The 21178-nt window shown below is 43.6% G+C and overlaps 1 protein-coding gene across 1 annotated transcript in view; it reads right to left on the minus strand.

Moving 5' to 3' along the window:
• Nucleotides 1–17090, minus strand: part of EEFSEC (eukaryotic elongation factor, selenocysteine-tRNA specific) — a 102197-nt gene extending 85107 nt beyond the window's left edge. The window contains exon 1 of the mRNA XM_061456058.1: nt 16718–17090. Within this exon, the coding sequence (XP_061312042.1) occupies nt 16718–16994 (277 nt within the window). The 5' untranslated portion in view covers nt 16995–17090. The remainder of the gene's footprint in view (nt 1–16717) is intronic.
• Between the last annotated feature and the right edge of the window lie 4088 nt (nt 17091–21178).

Genomic DNA, 21178 nt, shown 5'->3' on the forward strand with positions numbered 1-21178 from the left:
GCCCTACACATCTCACACTTTCAACTAGAGCTCTACTTCTCTGTCAAGCAGATCCATCTAGAATGATTAAGAGCTACCAATATCTAGTGGGAAGCTAAAAAAGACAGACTGCCTCAGGTCACTTAGTTTAAGAACCTTCTGTACTTTGGTGCATGGGGAGCCCTGGTTTTGACGCAAGACTCTTGATTTTGATGCAAGACTCTTGATTTCTGTAACAGAACCACAGGAAACTGATGCGCTGTTATTTCTGCTGACACCCTGCAAACTATCTCAGTTTCCATGCCCAGTTTTCTTTCAAGCACCTGCATCACCACACAGCAATAGCAGTACAGCACACGGAAAGAAAGAAATCTCTACAACAAATCAATGCCAAGCAATTAAACGAAGGATGCCGGCTCTGGGAAATGGGATACTTTCACTCCCTGCACTGTGCCCAAATAATCAGAGCCAAAATAAGCAGGAATATTTTGGAAAACAAGTTTTTCTGGACACGGTGTAGGCAGCAGTCAGTTAACCTGCCCTGCTGCAGTGCCGAGCACTGGGTGCCTTGTTAACCTATGCGTTTCAGGTGAAGAGTAGCTGAAGAGATAACGCTGCCGCTAAATCATTCTTGCTGAGGTTTTAAGAGTTAACAGTGCACTACCAAGGAAACTTCTTAACATGCACAACCACTGCAAACTTACCACTTGAAGCCATAACGAAAGCAGTGATCTATTAGTTGGTTCTCAGTTCACTTCAAGGGAGTTTTCAGCATTCACAAAGGCTGTAACTTCTCTTTCAGAGTCACCACTCAAATTCTGATAGAGAGTAATTTTGCAGTCAGTTCTCTCGCCTTCAGTCCACAGCAGACATCAGGCCCTGTCTAACCATTGAGTATCACACCATGACAACAAGCGGCATCCTGCAGAGGTGGTGGCTCCGCTGAATCACATCAACATTGTGTCAGAGAATCCTCTCCCAGGAAGCCACTACGGAGCGTACGGTCCCATTTCATGCTTTCTGCCAGGCCAACAGACAGGCTTTTGACAATGTATTTCCTTTAATTTGCTTTTCTGCTGACGGGGATTGCACCACATCCACACCTCACTGCAGAGCAGCCCCAAGGGGTAACAGTCATGTAAATCCCACATCCCAGTACTTCAGAACAAAACAGACTGTACCAGGATGGATCCACTGTCATGACAAAGCACTCCAGATACTACAGGTCGTATGGTATTTGTGTTTCACATTAATACACTCTCCATAGAACTAATAAAACTCCACTATAAAAGGTGATGCGCACTCTAAAGGAGGAAAGCAGTGCAGAGTTCAATTACTAAATAAAACTAGACACAATACTTGTCAAGATTAGAGTTTATACTGCATTAAGAGGGGCTGGGATTTAATGATCTATAACCACACAGAGAGAAGTGGCAGTAGCAATGCTTGAGTAAATGTTTTCAAAGGTACCAATAGGCGAGAAGGTAAAAAGTGAAGGCATCATCATTTATAAACAGATGATCTTACAACAACGTTTGGCAGCAGAGTAAGTGCTGTACACAGATATTCCACATTTCACTCGCAGAATATTAGCTTAAAAAAATATTTCAAATGCTTTGAATTATTTACTTTACTATTTAAAAAGATACTTGTATGAATTAAGTTTGCAACCAACTAAGGAGCACACACAGATGTGGTGCAAGCTTGCCCTGGCTTGGACCTTCACTCCACAAGCTCCCTTCGAGCTCATTCCCACAAGGCCAAACAGACACAGCTCACCCAAGCAGGCTCCGAGTTGTCACTGCTACGAAGCCACAGGTGTGCACAGCACTTCAGATGAACACAGAGCAAGGGCCCTGGCTCCAGAAAGCTCACAGGCTACATTTAGTTGCTCCCCAGCATAATGCAAACATTTTCACTTTGGATAGAGCCAGGTTATTTTACTGCTTCAAGTTTTATACTTAGAGCGTAGATCTGGCAAAGAGAACACATAGAAACCACCAACATACAAACCCCATCCTGTTATCTCTAACCCCCTCACAATTAAAGAGAGAAGCCTATTAGGTATTTTGAAGAAACTCAGAAGGCAAATTTGCTCAGCACAACCCTGCACAGTAGTTCCATGGTACAGCTCAAACATGATATAAGCATGAGAACTTGCTTAAAGTATCACAGTTCAGAATAATTCAGAGCAAGTCCTCCAGCATTTTCATTAGGATGAATGAGCAACTGAATAAATTAAGTGTTGACTCAAGGGTACTAGCATTTCACAAGTAGTAGGGGTAGTTTGTGCTAAGTAAGTTTGGGAGCAGTAGCATCTCTTGGTTAAGAGAAACATCACTGAAGATCTACACCTTCATTAAGGCCAGAGCTGTGCTTCTGTGATCAAGACAGTCTCCAGAAGACAAAGCGTAACAGGAGCGACCAGTGCATCCCAGCTCTGCATCCCATATTCACCCTCCTGTGTTTCATTTGATAATCAAGAGCCACTTCTCTCCCAAATCTAGATGTTCAAGCTAAAACAGAGGCTGACAGCATCCCCAGGGAAGTGGGAAGAAAGCCGACAGCAAACAAAGTCTGCTCAGAATACACACCACTCTGCCAAGCTCCTGTGACCAGCTCTTAGGAATGCTGGCACTGCTCGAGTTATTCAATGGAAATACACAACAAACAGCCCAAGAACCCTGCTGCATAAACAAGAACGTAATATGGAGTGCAAGGCTGTAATGCTTCTACTCCAAAGCATGTTGTACCATAAACCTGCATTTCACTGCTTAAAAGTGAACCATGTAACCAGCACCTCCAGTCACAACACACATTCAAAGAGCAGCAGGCTCCCCATCTCACTGCCTCGGCTCCCATCTCACTGCCTCATTAGGATGGGCTCTAGAAATAAATCACCCATGAGCCCAGCAAAATCATCGGCATTTCCTAATCCAACCTCCACAACACAATTCCTCAGGTGACCAAGAGAAGAAATTCCTAAGCAAGAATACCAAACGGTATCAAACGTATATCAAAGATATCGACTGATTAAACACTTTTCTCTTCAAAAACCCATTCACCAATGCCTTTGTCTTGTGTAAGGGGGTTTTTATATTCTTAACTATTCCTTCTCACATTCTTTAGGTCTTGCTTCCCTTTGTATCTCCCAGGCTCAGAGAGAACAATAGATTAGAAATTAAACATTCCGACAGTGAGAACTTGAATTGCAGTCCACTGGACAGAACAGGGGATGGAAAACATAGAATGAGACTTTCATTTCAAATGAACTTAAATAAATATGCTCCACATGTTATCTAGCCACTTCAGTCTTCACATCAAATGATGGAGAAGACTGCTGTTGAAGAACCATATAATAATAAAGAGAAACACAAAGGAACTTCAAGTATATTCTTACTGACAATTTACTATACATTAAATATTGTTGAAAGATTATCTTATATAACTTCCAATAAATTATCTTATTAATTATGTTTAAAATGTCACAGTTAATTTGCTTTTGAGGATAACAATTATCTTGCTATTTCGTAAAAATAGACTATAAAGTGTATGAAGAGAAAAAAAGTAAGTGATGTAGGTACAGAGAACAGAATAGTCTTTAAAGATTGGTCTACATGGAAGTAAAAAAAACAGATGCAAATCACATAAATGGGTATTTTTTCCTCCCTTAATAAAGTAATAACAGCATGCATTTATATGCCTTTTGCCTTGAGTCCTCTTAAGCAAAGTACACACAAGGGATGGGGGTAGTCCCCATGTTTTAAACATACACAGCTTTCTCCAACGCTCAGAAAAACAAGACTCAAGAGTACAATGAGATTTGTTTCTCACAGAGCTGATGCTGTTGGTTCAAGGAAAATTAAATCGCAGCATCTCAGAGTACACAAGTTTATGCAGGGCTTTACCAGCAAGATGAAAGCTTTGACATCTGCAGTACTAAGAGACAGCAGCAACACTCAGCCCCCTCTGCAGCAGCACTGGGCAAAGCAGCCTGTTTCATTTCAGTCCTATAAGGAACTGGAAACTCCATTTGCATGCTGTTCAGCATGGAAACAAACCCCATGCATCATCTTAAAACCTACAAACAAAACCCATGAAACAAACAGAAGCAAAGCAAAGGTGGGTTATCAATAACCCTACACCCCTGCCACAAACCACTCCACCTCTCCAGGCCACCAGTGCCTACCCAGATTTAAAGCTGGGATAGGCATCAGGATAGAATGTTTTCTATCTAACAAGGGCAGCTTTTAACAGTGTTGAGATCCTTTTCACCTCCCTCTTACTCATACAGGAAAGAGCAACATAGAAGTACCAAGAAATCACCCTTCAACCCCATTTCCCCCTGCACCATCCCTCCTCTTTTCCTTCTCCCCCACTTCCCTTAAGGAAAAATGATCTTTTAATTCATTTGTGAAACTGCCAGCTTATGAAGACAGGGAAAACCCCATTCTAACTACAAGATTCCAGCTCAGACCCTGACACTGCTTATTCTCCTGCACCTGGAAGAGGGGAACCATGAGCCCCTAAATTCCAGACAACACAAAGCCTGGAGATGGACCTCGGAACAGAAGTTCTAGAGGTCCCAAGGCACAAAACCCCTTGCGTTTTCCCCTTTTCTCCAAGAAAGATCAGGTAAGATTATCATCACAAGCAATGCCAAGGCTCTCAAACCCTCTCTGCTGCTTTCTTGCATGTTCTTACATGCCAAGAAAAAACCATCTGCTGAAATTGCTAGGCATCAGCCAAATCCAATAAACCAACACTATCTCTGACTGTAAAAGCACCGCTAAGATAAATGAATGCATAATTGGAGAGTAGTAATCACTGCTTAATGAAATGCTGAAATCACCAAGAAAGAATACAGCCGTGGTGATTAAAGCTCCATTTTTTTTTTGGTTACTCAGAGCTAAAAGAAGTAGGAAGAGAGATTACAAGTGGTGCATTTCATACTCCGCAGCAATCAGTACCACTTAGCAGCAAACGGTATTTTCCACATATATTTAACTTGGGAAAACTGCCTTCATGGGCTATTTTGCTGACCCACTACAAAGTTACATTAGCCAACTCTGAGTGCCCCAGCATCCTGTATGTGAATCATGACCGTCCAGCACACAACCCTCTGGTTATGGTAAATGTATTGTTCAGCTGAGCTGCTCTTGGCTGCTTTTACTACATCTACGCTGCACCGTGCTTCTGACCCCTAAATGATTTAGTTTGTTAGGCAACAGCAGCCCCCACTGTAGCATCCTCTCTGTCTGCAGAAATACAGTCCTCATGCATAGAACTCATTTATTCCACTTCTGAACAAACACTGTGTAAAAGGGAACTTGGACCAAAAGTACCCATCTTTCACAGAAAGTAGAACAGCTTCCAAACAGAACAACAACAGGCCCAAAACATATCCTGATGTTTTTCAGCGTCCAATAAAAACAGTAACTACAGTTGCACTGGAGATGCTATGAAGTTGTTGGCTCTCCAATACAAAGTGAGAATGCTGCTGAAATATCCCATGCTGCTAAAATAAATAGCAGGCAGCTTAAGCTCAGAATTTCCTTTAACTCTTCTGTTTAAACCTGTTTGCTCATGAAAGAACAGTTTGAAACAGTATGCATCAGCTCTGAAAGCGTCAACTGATTTACACATCACATGGGTTAATTCAGGTTTTACCTGGGATTGACTCAATTATACATGAGAACACGAAAAAAGTCCACAAATCTGGTATCACCTTATGAGACCTACAGTTTTCCCAGCTCTGATTTACCATTGTCTTACTGAGACAAAAATGAAGACCTTTAAAATTCAAAAGGCAGAGAAGTAAGAACAGCAACCAAAATAACTTGTGAGGACTGCATCAATCTGGCCACGTTTCCAAACTGCTCTTTGAGGCCAGTCCAGGACTGGCTGGTTTCTCCGTGCAGGGTCAGTGAGGGAAAGGCCAGCGGGGCTCGTGTTTAATAACCAAAAGTTACATTTATTTCCACAGTTGATTTGTTTGCCTTTTAGTTCCAACAAAGAAAACACCAAACACCACGAATGCAGCACTGGCTATTACCAGAACAAACAACTGTCTCCTACAGTAAATAAAGCTTCCAAGCAGAGAAACACATTTAGGGACACATCATGCAAAAACACCCAGCCACAAGCTGTTGGTGGACCCAGCTCAGGAGTGAACTAGCATCTCGAGATGGCCTTGCTGTAAAGACTGCATTTTCAGCTATGGCTTGACCAAACAGGGATTTATTTTCACCATGCAAAGCTTGGTCAGGTCAGTAGAACCAGGCACCTCTTACATTGCCCCGAGATGCACTATACAGCACCAGAGAGCAGCAAATCTCATCCCAAAAGGGATTCCAGTTCAATGGCCATACTGGACAGAAAACCAAGCACATTACTGGGTACCATAATGCACACCAGAGAGCAGAGGCAGAGCTCAGTGACAGGGAAACATCCATACATAAGGGTAAATATTATCAACAACTATTTCAAGGTTCTTTCAGTAAGGATTTTATTTATACCCATATAGACACATGCATATATATAATAATATAATACATATAATATATATAGTTTTTTATATATAATTTCAGTGTAAAAACCTGTCTTTCTGGCTTTAAGGAGTTTTTCAAATGAGGTATATTATCACACTATTTCAAGTTTTAATATTGCCAGACAGCAGCTGAAGTTTCAGTGCTTCACACCCAAGGCTTTTCCCTTCGGTGAACAGCACTGCTGACACCCAGGGGTTATTTGCTGTTGTACTTTGTAGTACTCTAAACTGAACATTCATCATCGTGCCGAGATCAGAGAGAAGATTCTGATGCAGAGTGCTTCTAAGAATGACAATGTTTTGTTGTTTCTTTAGTCTTTAAATGCGGCCTGGATGCTCAATTTTAAGTACTCTTTGAACCATTCTGCTTACTCTCTGATGAAAAGCTCCCTAGTCAGTTCTTCTGGATGTCTTTCAAGGATACCTAATAAGTTAGGGTACAAACTCAAAAAAGCTTGTACTTAATGCACAGCAAGTGATTTTGTTGTAATTGCTCAAACATCTTAGAGGAGAATATGGTTCTACAGTTGCATACATATCGAAAAGCACAGTAAAGTCAAACAACACAAAATGTTTGTGATTTTTTTTCCATCCATCAGCAACACCATGCATAGCCCAATTTTGCAGGATCAGGCAAGTACCTCTATAAAACTGTGTGCAATTCTTTTTCATATCCCAAAGACACCGTGGCTGCCCCATCCCTGGCAGTGTTCAAGGCCAGGCTGGATGGGACTCAGAGCAACCTGGTCCAGTAGAAGGTGTCCCTGCCCATGGCAGGGGGGTGGCACTGGATGAGCTTTAAGGTCCCTTCAACCCAAACCAGTCTGGGATTCTACATTTCACACTTGCATTCGGCTCCTCCACAGCCAACGCTACCACACTGGTGCAATCCCTAAGATACTGATCACCTTTAGCAAACACTGCAACGGGAAGGTGAACACAACACTTGGTGAAAGAAGCCCTTTACAGCTTGGGAGAGAGATGAGTCCAGCACTGCTTTTTGGCTGCACCAGGTTAGGACCTTACCCTCGGAACAGATCATTCACAGAAACCTACCTCGACCCACATTTACTTTTCCTTCTCTCCTATTCCAACAGATGCTGGAAACACAAGAGTGGCTGCGGCTCCCTGAGGGATGGGGATCATCCAAGAGCGGGTGACAGCTGAGCAAGCAGCATGCACCCCAGGCAGGACTAACATGCTCTATTCCCTTACATGCATCATCTCAGCCACACTTTAAATCATTTCACATCCTAGAATGTCAGCATGGATAACCACTGCCAGAACACGACACAGAATCCCCCCAAGTCAACCACAGGTTCAGGTAATCATGACCTCCCTTTTTACAACATAAATGCATAATTTCCGCATCACCCTTTGATGAGGGGACCACAGACTTAAAAAGAGGAAACAATTACAGTCATTAGAATTTCACCCAAGCATGAGATTTAATCTCAGGCCATGGTCTTGCCAATGGCTGTGGGGGTCTCAATGGAGACAAAATTGCTCTGTGGGAGAAAAAAATGCCTCGATGATGACATTAGTCAGCAAGAGAGACCAAGCTTTGTCTTCCATCCAACAGCACGGGCAAATACAAGGAAACCATTTTCCCTCCCCCTCTTCTTGAGCCTAAAAAACTACAACAATTTTGTTTCTTTCTCTGAACTGCAGTTTTTGCATGCTTTGGAAACGTTCCCCTCCAAAGTAGCGCTGTGGGAAGGGAAGTCTTTCAGAAAAGTAGATTTAAGCATGAATAAACATCTATGACAGAAGACACTTCCCCCTTGCCTATTCTGGTTAATGTAATTGGATAGTTCTATCGATTTTCAGACACTTCCGTAGCTTCTCCTTAACCCAACAGCTTCTCAAAAACCATTTCAAGTTTTACATATACACAGGAATCGTTTGTAAAATATGCTCACCTGCTCTACAACACATCTGACGGAAAGAAAAAGCAGGTGAAACTTTGCTGAACTAATCCATCATTAAAGAGATGTGCATGTAGGAGCTATTCTTATTTAGATGCAGTGTACAGTTGGCATGCAAGACCCAAAACAAAGGAAAACTTTGGCACAGATGGCAAGAACTTTGCTGGGGCTGCAGAAAAAGCTGATCTGCAGTGGACAAAACCTTCAGGGTCCTTCGATGGCATGAAGTAAAATCAGATGTTTTTAAACAAAATCATAAGCCCAAACGAATCCTCTCTTCTCTGGAACCAGAGGTGAAGGATTTGAATTCTTAGCCTGGCCTCAAATCTGGATTTCTTACTCCTGCTCATCATCCTTTACCCCCATAACGCTCCTGAACACAATTCATTTCTGTTTAAGCTATCCTCTCTATTCCATTTCCTTTCCTTCCACTATTCACAAACTCATTCTGCTGTTACATTCACCATCCATATATACATTTGTTTGTCTGGTCACCACCACTTGTAGTGCTGGTAATGCTGATAATTACAATCTAATGCAGTATTAATCAGCTTAAGTGTGAAACAGAGATCATAATTCAAACTGGAAGCCAACACTAACCATTTCATGTTCACTTGAACAGATTAGATAGGCTGTGCAAGAACATTTTAGTAGAATAACCAATAAGGAGATGGGAAATATGAGTTATTGATATTTATTTAGCCTGCAACTCTTTTTGGAAGCTAACAGTTTAAAGGAAGCACTTCTGAATGGCTATTTCATCTGGATTTTACAGCTAGCACAGAATATTCTCTGGCAGAACGCACAGTATCTTTGCAATCACAGCTATCACATGAGCTGCTCCAGCCTGTCCTTGCTGGAGCTCTCACTCAGTTTGCTCTGTTATGAGCTGTGTCCCACAGAACACAACACGCTCAAGAATCCAGCTGGAAATTACCACCACAGAACATGCATCCCTGCTTTCCAGCTTGCCAGGCCAACTCCAGGGTGCCCAGACAGAAAACAAGCTGCCAAGCAGAGAAACGACTTCTTATTTCACTGAATGGGCTTTACCACGACCAGTGCTGGGGTTGGTTTGTTGGCTTTGCCAGAGGACCTGTCCTGTATCTGCTTTCCAATTACATCCCAGATATTTCCATCTGCATTTTGCTTCTCGGGGTGGGGGGGGTGATAAACAGCACCTCACAACAGTCACCAGAGAACACATTATCACTTCTAGTGCAAACACCATAAAAACAGAGGAAAAATTAAGGAAGCCAAGTCCATGGCTCCATCATGCCAAGCCAGCTGTCAAAAGTGGGTTCTAGACATAAGCAACATACCATTCAATTTATATCTAGCACCTACTAATTGAAGGCAACTCCTAAGCAGAGCTGTAGAACAAATACAGTTGAACCTTCAGAAGCCGGTTTGGTGATTAGCAGATCACTGGATTGCTAAACTGGACTACTTAGCAAGCAAACATACCCATCATCAGGAAAAATGCTGCTTTGAAAAACGTCCTTTAAATTCATTTTGACGAGGGTAATTTTAACTATAAACGCGCTTCGCATTTACAGCAAGTTGTTCTACATTTTATGAAGGCATTTATAAGGCTTCATTGCATTAGCCAGTATTTAAAAGCATCTAAAAATGGATTAATAAAGCTTGACCACTCTCCCAGACAGCTTACAAGATAATTTCAAGCAAGGAGAAATATGAAGCAAAAATGAAATGAAAGGGCATGTGGTTATTTGATGAATGCTTGCACACAGTATGATGGAACAAAGAAATCCTGTTTTTAAATCAATAGAAAGAATGATCAAAACAGGCTCAGTCAGCACCATTACAGGGCTTGGTTATTCTGTTTTCCTGAGAAGCTGTCAAGTTTGTGTCAAATAACAACTGTGAATTAGCACAATTTTGTTGTATACAAGTATGCACACAACCGCTCCAAAGCTGCGGAGAAAGATGCTCCTGTATTAGTAAGAGACAATTTCACATTCAAACACTGCTCCATTCAGCCACTCCTGTTTGCAACCTACGTTTATGATTGAGAATTCAACCATAAATCACACCTCCACAACAAGATACGCACAATTAAAGGGGTTTGTTTTTTAACTGACCACAGGAAACAGCATTTCTGAAGGATTTTAACAAGAAGGGAGTAAGATTATTCATTATAACTTCTGAAATCAGAAGATAATGGCTCTTTTCCTTCTTTTCAAGCCAGAAAAGAAAGACTCTTCCACTATGCTGTTATTACTTCAGAGTTTGATGTATCATTCGGGAGGGGTTTGGACCCGTAGAACATCAGTGGGGAGATAAGCTTCAAGTCAAAAAGGCAGACAAGAGCATAGAATAGAAACTGTAATAGCCAAGTAGAGGAATCTTGGAGCATATCACTCAAAAAAGCATTAATACACACAGAAATCAGAAGCATAAGTAAATAGAAAGTTAGAACCATTAAGGTTACGATACAAATTCCACGTGAGGACTACAATTTTAAAGCACCCTGGTACACACACAAACCCAAGCTTCATTCTACTCAATCTCACACAACAAACTCCATATAGCACAGAAGTGCTTCAAAACAGATAGAGGACAACTACCATGCTTTTGCTCAGTTATTAAACTGTAAGGGGAGTTGGGTTAAGAAATAACGTGTACACCAAATTCCACAGTTCTCACATTGCTGACTGCTTTACAGGTTAAATATATATATTTATTTAATATATAGATAACTTTCCATAGATATAAAATTAAAACCCAGCCATTTCTATATGGTTGAAAACCAGCTGTTTCATCTCACCTGTGGTACTTGATCTCATGTAATGTGTAACAACACACCATACGTTGTTGTTATTGCTTAAGGTCTAAAAGGCACTATTCGCGCTGCAGATGAAACAGGACTAACCTTCCTTAAAACACAGAGGATATTTGCTTTAGGAACGGGAAAATTAAGCCGCAGTTGTGTTCCAAATCCTCTACCTAATCCCGTTTGGATTCAAAGGAAGGTCACTCACCCAGGCTGACCTGCTATCCTGAGGACTTAACCACCAGCATCCACAGCGTGAGCAGACACTGCCCTCTTGTGCACTGCGCTGCCCAGGAGCCGGAGCTGCACTTTGGGGGCTGTGGAAGGGGATTTTCGAGCAGCAATACTTTCGTACCAGCTCCCTTTTCTTTATGCATAGCTCAATTTAAAACGTGGCTTTTGCTTCAAAATAGCAACAAAAATACTCCTTTAATTCATCAGAGAAGTTATCAGGCACCAGCCCAATTGCTCACAGTGAGTTATGACACTGTTTCAATTTCAAGAGAAAAGGGTTTTCATTTACAGCTTTATTTGCATTTTTAATACAAAGCCATGTCAGCAATTTCCAAGCACCACAACCCCAACAAGTTTAATAGGGTTTAGAAAACATCCCCACCAGCGCTAGTTGAACTCTCTCAGTCCATGAGTACTCTCATTCCACACCACCAATCACTACAGTGAGGCTTGTGAATAGGAATTACATGAGAGTTGTATGTAAGCATTTTTTTCCCCACCAGAAAAGGTTCATTATTATGTTATTCTCACTTCAAACTGGCAGCCAAAGTCCTCAAGACTCTCCATCACATCTCTCTGACCAGAACAGCATCCACCGAACCACCCAATGCACTCTTTCCTCCAGGGAAGCACAGGTTTTCCTTCCACGCATCCACTCAACAGCAAGAGGCCTCCACATAAATGTAAGTCACCCATATACACACCCTAAAACTATGAAACTACCTGTTCACTCACCTGGAATGGAAACAAGAAGAACAATCCTATCTTCTACCTGCTTATACCTACCTGACAGGAGGATGAAGCCAGGACATAGCTGGTCTCTTCTGCCAAGTAAAAAGCAACAGGACAAGAGGAAACAGCCTCAAGCTGAGTGAGAGGAGGCTTAGATTCGAGATGAGGACACGTTTCCTCACTGAAATGGCAGTCACACATTGGAACACACTGTGCAGGGCAGTGGTAGAATCACCATCCTTGGAAGCGTTCACAGCATTGACAAGGCCCTCAGTGACATGGGTTAGTGATGGCCTTGGCAGTGCTGGGGAGAACAACTGGAATTCATGATCTTAAGGCTCTTTTCCAACGCATCTGATTCTATGACTCACAAAGGTATCAAGAAGTAGAAGTTCACACCAATAGAAGTGTATTCTCACGACAGTAACGCAAAGGTAACCCCAAGCTCACAAACCCCCTTAAAAGCTTACAACAAACTCAGCAAAGCAACTCATCTGTGATAGAAACTAGGGAGGAGAGGGTTGTGCTTTATTAATCTTACAAATAACCTGCATCTGACCGAGTCTGAACACTGGTAGCGAGACCACAGCCCCCTTGATCTCCCAAGACTGTTTTCATTGTACTCATTTGCATCAGCAAGACCTGCTTTCGCTACGCTCATTTCCCCCTCCCCAAGCTCTCGTGCGAGTTCAAAAGTCTCGGCCCCTGCGATGTATCAGGTATGAATTAATACCCTTCCTTAGGAGAACACGGCAGCAAAGTGGAAACAGACACTTGCAAGGCAGCTTGCTTTGAAGGACCTGCAGGGACAAATGGTGACAATGAAGCTCCAGTTATAGAGCGAAGAGGTCGAAGGTTCAGACAGGCAGAAGGATTACAAAACTACAACTTGGGCAGAATTCCACCCCCTTCCCAGTTTAGACAACCAGGGTCAAGCAGTAGCTTTCCAAATAAAACCCTATGAGGCTACTCGCTCCTTTGAACTTCACGGGGTGGGGGGGGGGGGGGGGGAAGAAGTTTTTCTAGAAGTTCTAGAAGTTCTTTTGAGGACCCATCTCAAAATCAAAGAGATGAAGGGCAGCTGACAACAACTCACCTAAATCAAACACTGCAGCACCCCTGGCTGCGTGGGGAAGTTGGGAGGGGGTAACCGAGTTCTGCTGGGTTTGGGTGCTGACCCTTCCCCGGCCATGACATGAGCCACCAGCACAGAAAAAAATCTGCTGCTGCTTAAACTACTTTGCTCCACAAAGCAGTCTGAAAATGAAATCTGGGGATTGAATTTCTCCTGGCAGATGAACTCACAGAACCTCTCTGCGGGCACCCCTTGCTGCTGGACTGGTTTGAGAAACCGCTCCAGACCCCACCGCAGGCACAGGTCTGCAGAAAGCAAGTGTAAAAGCAACTCTTGTCTTACTTCAGTGAGTGACGTTAACATGAGCTTTGTGGTAGATAAGCATGCTGAAATGTAACAGACAGGAGCTTATAAAACCCTGTAAAACCGTGTCAGAAACTACCCCATCCTGGTGTGAAACATTAACAAAATACCACTCTATAAAAATAACAGCACTGAATTTTGTGGTCATTCCTTCAGTACAGAAGGCAAGCATAAAGCTACTGTGGGCATTTCTTAGGGCTTGTGCCAAGCTAAAGCATTGACTCCTAAAATTCAGTTATTCAGGTTTGTCTTCTCTGCTTACCAAGTCATCTACGAACAGCTATAAATACAGTATTTACTGTGCTGTCTGGTACATGATAGACAAGACCCTGCTAGAAGATGGGTAAAGGCTTGAAGTTACTGAGAAATAGTTTTGCTCTTGATGTTCAAAAGCATAAGGCAAAAAGAAATACATGACACAGCCCAAGCCATACAGCTATCCACAATGACTTAATACCTTCCTGCCACAGCAGACACATAGACAACTGCTGCTGAAGAATAAACCAGCATGGTTTAAAGTCATGACAGAGCAAGTCATTTATTCCCTTCCAACCTTGACTGTCACCTTCCAGCTAAAACTTTGGAAAAGCATCTGGGGGGAACCGTGCAGCATTTCCAATTCCCTGCATGCAGGTAAAGCAAAAAACAACCATCTTGTGATTGTACATTTGATACGGTTTGTTTTCAAGGACAAGCTTTGCAAGAAAAATGTTGCCACACAGGATGAAATACGACTTCCATTTTCCATTCCATTTGGTTACTGCTCAAATATTCTGCATTCATTTTATCCTAACGTACTGACACGAAATAAGCATCTTGTGAGTGACTGTCAGAAGTATTTGCAAGGTCAAGTGCTACCTGGCATAGCATGACAAAAATGTAATACTAGAGGCAGCAGTGAAAAAAAACCACGTCAAGAATTAGCTACAGAAATATGTTAAAGAATGGTAAATAATACTATTTAATCCATAAGCAGATTTATCAGCTTTGTACAGCAAAGGAGTTAACCCTTAGAGCACTGTGGGAGCACAGAAAAGACAGAGGAGCCACTGCAGGACTTGATGTCAGAAAAGCAGCGTTTTAGAGAGGTGCGAGAGATCGGAGATGCAGAATAAATATAGGCGAATAAAGCACTTTGCACTTAAAACTTAAAAGCCTTATATAGAGAAAATCTGCAGTAACACAGAGATCACAGATTCCATCGAAAAGAAAAAAGTAGCAGCAAATCTGATTGCAAAGAAAATGCTTGGAATGGTGAACCCTGAATGCTCGTGATCAGGAAGCAGGTGAAAACAATCGAGTTTTTCCAAGTTCATTACCTGGGAGGCCCAGCTTTCCATTTCTGAAGAGCTGGAAAAGCTGGCAATACGGAAATCCTGACACCTGCCTACCAAAGGATGTATCCCGCTACACAAGATATGCTTTACTTCAGTTCAAGTTTCACCAAACCACACTAAAAGTGTAAGCATCTAGAGTCCCACAGGCATAGATGAGGTTTCATCATCAAGGTTTCCCCTTTTAAATCTGGTAGTAAAACCAAAAAGGAATCCACTATCAAGATACACATTTGCCATCAAGCAGAAAACTGGAATTTCTAACTCTAGTATTTCTCTACCACTCAATACATAGACTTGCAGTATACCATGCTAATCAAATGTTTCCACCAAGATACATAATCTGATAGAGCTGGAACTAAGTGAATTTAACATGCTTATGTGTCTGAATTGCCACCTGTAAAAAAATCACTTTTGCTGGGAAGGAAACTCATCTAAGTCTGGTCCACTGGCCACATCTTTTCTGCTCCCAGCACAGCCTATCAATAAGGAAATCTGAATAACTGATTCAACCAATGAGGCCATCTGGGACTAAACGCTTTGAAGTCCTTCACAAAAACTATGGGAAACAACACGAAGCCTTTATATTAACCAATCACCCCAGATAAGCGTTAAAGTGATAAATAAAAAAGGAGCTGGTTTTCAAAGTTTTCTCATGTCCTCTTCATGAGGAAGTTCACCCCGCTCACATGAGCTGTTGCTGGCAGAAAGGAATGTCTAACTACAAGTAGGTCAGCACATCCAAGAAACCTTTGCCAAAGTAAACTCTGTTCTTTAGAGGCTAATCAAGTGCTCGGCCACTGCAGATTGAGCGCCGATGCTAAAGAACAAAAGCACCTTAAAAGACCCCGGGCTCGGGGAAGGGAGCACCCAGCCTCGCCTCGCCTCCCCTTCCCTGTGGGTACGCGCCGACGGGCGGCACCGGGCGCTTCGCTGCTGGCGAAAGCGATAAGTAAATGGTTGTTATCCTGTGCAAAAGGAACACTAACACCACATCGACTACTAACAAATAACCCCAAAGGGGGCTCATTCGCGAGCAGCAACGTGGCCTGCACCTCACTGCATCTGAGAAGCCACACGCACTGCAGCACAGGCACTACCAGGGCGCCTGTACCTGCGGTTTATCCACCCGAGAGAGCTAAAAGCAGCCTGCAAAGTGCCACTCTTACACCTTCAGCCAAGCACCAACCCCCTCTCCATTCCTTTTAGAGGTGGAAGGGGGAGGTGTTACCTCGTTCCATGCGATATGAGCTCACTGTAAATGAGCTCTAATGCAAACCACGTTAACCTTCTGACATCACCTACGAAGACTGGACGGGAAAGTCACTAAAAGCCACAACATTCCTTCCAAACAGAAGGTCATCGTGCTAGAGCTGCCCAAGCTCTGCAGAGCTGCAGCACAAGCGCGCTCAGAGAGCGCACCACAGCGCTCAACCACGGGGAGTATCAAAGCGTGACAGCTTTAAACAAGTGAGAAACCAGACATTCGCATTGCCCTTAATGGCACAAACGAGGTCTCTGTATACATTGAACTTTTTTTCCCCGAGTAAGCATAAGAAACCCCAAAACGCTCACATTTACCAACCGCTTTTGCACGGGAATCGCTCTTTTACTTGGGGAATCACAAAGTGCGGCAAAGGCAGCAGACCCGTGGGAACCCGACCTCCGCCCCAGCCCTCCCCCGGCACCCGAGCCCCCGGGGCCCGGCCCGAGCTCCCCCCTTACCGCCGATGATGGTGCGGATGAGGGAGGCGTGCCCGGGACAATCGACCAGCGTGAACTGCAGCTCGCCGGGGCCCGGGCCCAGCTGCGGCGGCAGAGCGGTGCGCAGGCAGGAGAAGCCCAGGTCCAGCGTGATGCCCCGCGCCCGGCTCTGCGGCGCCCGGTCGAAGGCGGCGGTGGAGCTGGTGGTGCTCAGCGCCCGCGCCAGCGCCGTCTTCCCGCTGTCGATGTGGCCCAGGACCCCCACGTTCACGTTGAGCACACGGGGCCCGGCGGCCATGGCTGCGCTGCACCCGACCGGTCCGTCCCAACAGCGCCCCTGCGGCAACGCGGGCCCCGCCGCCGTCGTTCCGCGGCCTCCGTATGAGCCCCGGGCAGCGGGAAAGCCGAGCCCGGCCCCGCCGCGGCTGCAGCGAGGGGAACGCAGGCACCGGCATCCCAGCGCTGAGACACGCGTTAAGGGCCGCGTCCGCAGCAGGCGGGTGCCGCGGAACGGCTGCGGACTGCGCGGCGGCCGCTAAGGGCTGAGAACCGCCGGTCTGCAACGGGCAGGCGGCTCCGCTCACCCCGGTACCCGCTCGCAGACCTCCCCCGGTCCAAAGGGGCCTCACCCAGGCGAGGCCTCTAACGAGGTTTCTTGATGGCCGCACACCCCGGAGCTGAGCCCTCTGCCCAGGTGAGGCTCCTCATAGCCCCATCGCAGGAGGAGGGAACCCCGGGACGGGTCATTGCCGCTGCCCCGCGGCACCTGCGCTTCGCTCTCATCATGCCCACACTAATTAGTGATTGCAGGGCTGCGCCGCTCCGCCCGATCCGACTTCGTGCTGCCTGCAGGGATACCTCCACCCTGGCCCCGCTGCAAGTGCGGCGCTGAGGTTTGGTCTCCGAGGCCAATTGGTATGAAAAGGCAGATTAAGACTTTGTGCGTTTGCTCAATCAACAATTTTGGGGTTTGCAGAAGTCATTCTCCTGGAAGTTTGTGCGGTATAAAAGTCATACCTTGAAGGAATTAAGAATAATCAAGATTATCAGTGGTGATGGAGAGCTCACCTGCAAACCAACAATAAAAAAAACCCTAACAGGTAGATGAGCATCAGAGAGCACCTGAGAGGCCAGAGCAGGGCTCGTTTCACTGCTTTAAGTCACCTGGCTTTACTGATAACCCAGGTCACACAGTGCCAAATGCATTCCACAATAAACATGACACGTTTTCTGTATTTTCAATAGTGACCACTGAGTAATCCTAAACATCACTTCAAATGACAAAAGCTGTTTGCAAGCCGAGAAAACAAGACTGTTACAGACACAGGTGCCCCACTAGACCAGACGTGCACTATATTCCAGAGATCTTTTTCTTTGGGAGCAGTGCCATTGTGTTGTTTGCTCTCCCCAGGAAGTAGTATACATTGCTGATAGTATTCAGCATTCATAGCTGAGTAATGAATGAGCCAGAAATGTAAGACGACTTGCTTAAGGTTATTGTCAACATCACAAATGTCGTTTTTTAGGCTTTGACACCAAACTCCAGGGTTTTTCTTTCACAGAAAGTTGTTTCATGTAACAGTGCTTTCAATGTGAGTTTGCAGAGCTTTAAAGCTGGGTACAAATCATACCTCCTTCCCAAGCACACCTAAGTCAAGACGACAGAGTCAATAACTTGGTGACAGGAAAGAGAAAAAATAGCTTTCCATGGTATTTTGAGACAACTGTCTCCCTAAAGCAGCCACGTGAACTCACAAGGAGCACTGCACTAGCCCCATTATAATCAACTTCTTGAGCTGAACAGTTCAGTTTGATGGGAACTCTGTCATAGGAGCCAAATAAAGCATAATGTCACTTTCCAGACCAAGTTCCCAGGCTTTGAATAGTTTCCTGTTAAATCATAGGACTCATGTATGTTTCCTTGTCCTGAATGTCTCAATCTGTTACATCAATAAGTGCTTGCAAAGTAAAGGGCAAGTATACATCTGCTCCCATATGAAACAACCCTATGCAGTTGTAATCCACACTGGTATCCCTGTATCACATTTCCTACCATTGCATTCCTTTTTTAGCATTAATTATTAGATGACTTCAGAAGGAGGAAGTGGAAAAAGGTCTTAATTCCTACCCTAAAAGAGGCATTATCCAGAAGTCCCCCCAGAACTCCTAAAATAACTCCATTTTCAAGTTTTGACAAAGGAAAGAGGTCTCAAAGTTCTACAGCTCTGCTGGCAATGAGGGGAAGGAGCATACCTGTCTCAAGGATTTGGGAGTCCATGGATCTGATTTTACAACCTATCACTTGAAGCACAGCTCTTTGCAAGCTCAGGGTGCACATGGCACCTGTGAAATGAATGCACTTACACCACCAACGTCAAGGAGGAGAAATGAGAAATCAAAATGTAAGCAGTGTTTAGAGATCCATTCTGTTAGCTTAGAAAGCTTTAGAATTAATTACAGGTTTGGAAGTTGAAGAGTTGGCATTCATTAAGATCCATCATTCCCATTGTCTTGATGAAGAGTCAGAGAAAAATCTTCCAGCTTCTTTTGCAGGAAAAAGCCCAGAACCACACAATATCACCCAAGTCTTGATACTACTACAGAGGAGAAGGGAATGTGGCAAAATGAAAGAATTCCAGCTTCTCCCGATTTTTCTATATCACAAAGCAAACAGTCTACAGCATTTAGCTGTTTTCCGTTTTCCCCTTAATGCACCATTCCTTTTCCCAGTTGCTCTCTCCTATCCTGAATTTCTTCCTTAAAGAGTGTTCACTTTAATTGCTAAAGTTTATGGACTCATGGGAGAAAGGGCAGGAAGTCAGACTTTGGGGATAGGGTAAAAATGTAAAGGTCATTCACACACTTACACGCACATACTCTCTCTCACTCCAAAAATAATACACTATTTGACAGATCCAGGATTCAGCATGTCCCATTGAAATTTGAAAGCTTATGTGAAACTGGGCCACGTCCTGTAACCTCAAACATTTAGTCTAGGAAAACAGCTCTCAAGTCTCCAGCTCCCACATCGGGTATCGCATGACGTCTGTGCCAAATAGGAGACCTCAAACAGGGGGGCAAAAGAAACGGTGGTAAAATGAGTTGATTAAAGCTGGGGAATAACAGCTCAGACTCTTAGTGACAGGTATTGTTTTTTCTGGTTAACTGGCTAGTGAAATACTCAATTATACTCAAAGCACCTATAACATGAGATGGGCAGAATGGTCGAACAACCTACTCATGTTCCACTGGTGGCATGGACAAAGGAGAAAGATGACTCATGCTTTGCAATGAAGTTATTTTACCCTCTCCCTCTAATGTGTTAACTATTCCTAAACCCCCAAAATCCTGTTAAAAATCGAGGTTTAATATTTCCTTATACTGATGCATCATTGCACATCAGACAGCAATTATAAAGGAGCTTTTCAACTATTTCTATTCTAAACTTTCCAGTAGTTCTGCTTGTACTCTGCTCTTTCTGGAGAATAAGCAATTAATCCTGTGTGGTCTAAAGGGTTATTGTTTATTTACCCTCACCCAAATGTATTCTTCTCCCCCTTGAACTGCAATTTCAGTACAGTGCTCAAAGAACATATGGAATGAGTAAAACAATCAATACAATGAGCTATGGCAAACCACGCACAGCATACGGGTGATTGTAAACCCCGTTAAGCGGTATTAGCTTGAGCGGTTAAGAGGGAGAAGCCAGCCTCACATCTATTGAGCAAACAAGTGTTCCCTGCTTCTTTTTTATACTGAAATCTCCTCTTCTACTGCAAATACAAACCCAAATGATTTCCAAAGCATTTTCTGCAGGTCAATACTAAAATTGTGGCTTCATCACAGCCATAGATTTTATTTACAGAATAGCAGTAGTCACCAGCAAATTGAAGTTTTAGATTCTATTTTTTAGACATCATACTGCTTTGGACAAACATTTAATACTTCTGTTTGTTACCCACTTTTATCAGGAAACAATCTCTAATTTAGTTAGTATTTCCAAAAGTTAAAGAACCTTATGTAGCACATCTGATTGTTACATACATGGAATATTGGTCTCTCTCCTCTGAGTTAATGAGGATTAACAGGAGTTCTCTATCCCTGCCATCTGCATTCCTATATATTGAATTTCACCAAAAAGAAATAAGCAAGTATTATTACTCTTTGAAACACCATAATCTCAAAGATAGGCCTAACTGTGACATCAAAGAAGATAACAAGGAGCATATGGACAGATTTCAGTCTAAATTAATAGGTTACCATGCATTTCACTCATTGCTAGCCCTTCTTATAAGAGAGGGCCTGGACCTCCTGTTAACAACGTCACTGTCTAAGAGCTCTTAGGAGAGTTGCTAATTATCCTTGCAGAACTGGCAGAAACTTGAGCTCTGCCCAGACTCACCCACAGCACTCATGGCAGTTTAATGCACTGGAGAAATCAGAGTTGTATATTTGCTCTCTGACAAAGGCAAAGCTCTGCAG

Source organism: Pezoporus flaviventris, unplaced genomic scaffold, assembly GCF_033815535.1.
Source record: "Pezoporus flaviventris isolate CSIRO_AGI_PZ_B2104156 unplaced genomic scaffold, CSIRO_AGI_Pfla_v1 ptg000021l, whole genome shotgun sequence".
NCBI lineage: Eukaryota > Metazoa > Chordata > Aves > Psittaciformes > Psittacidae > Pezoporus > Pezoporus flaviventris.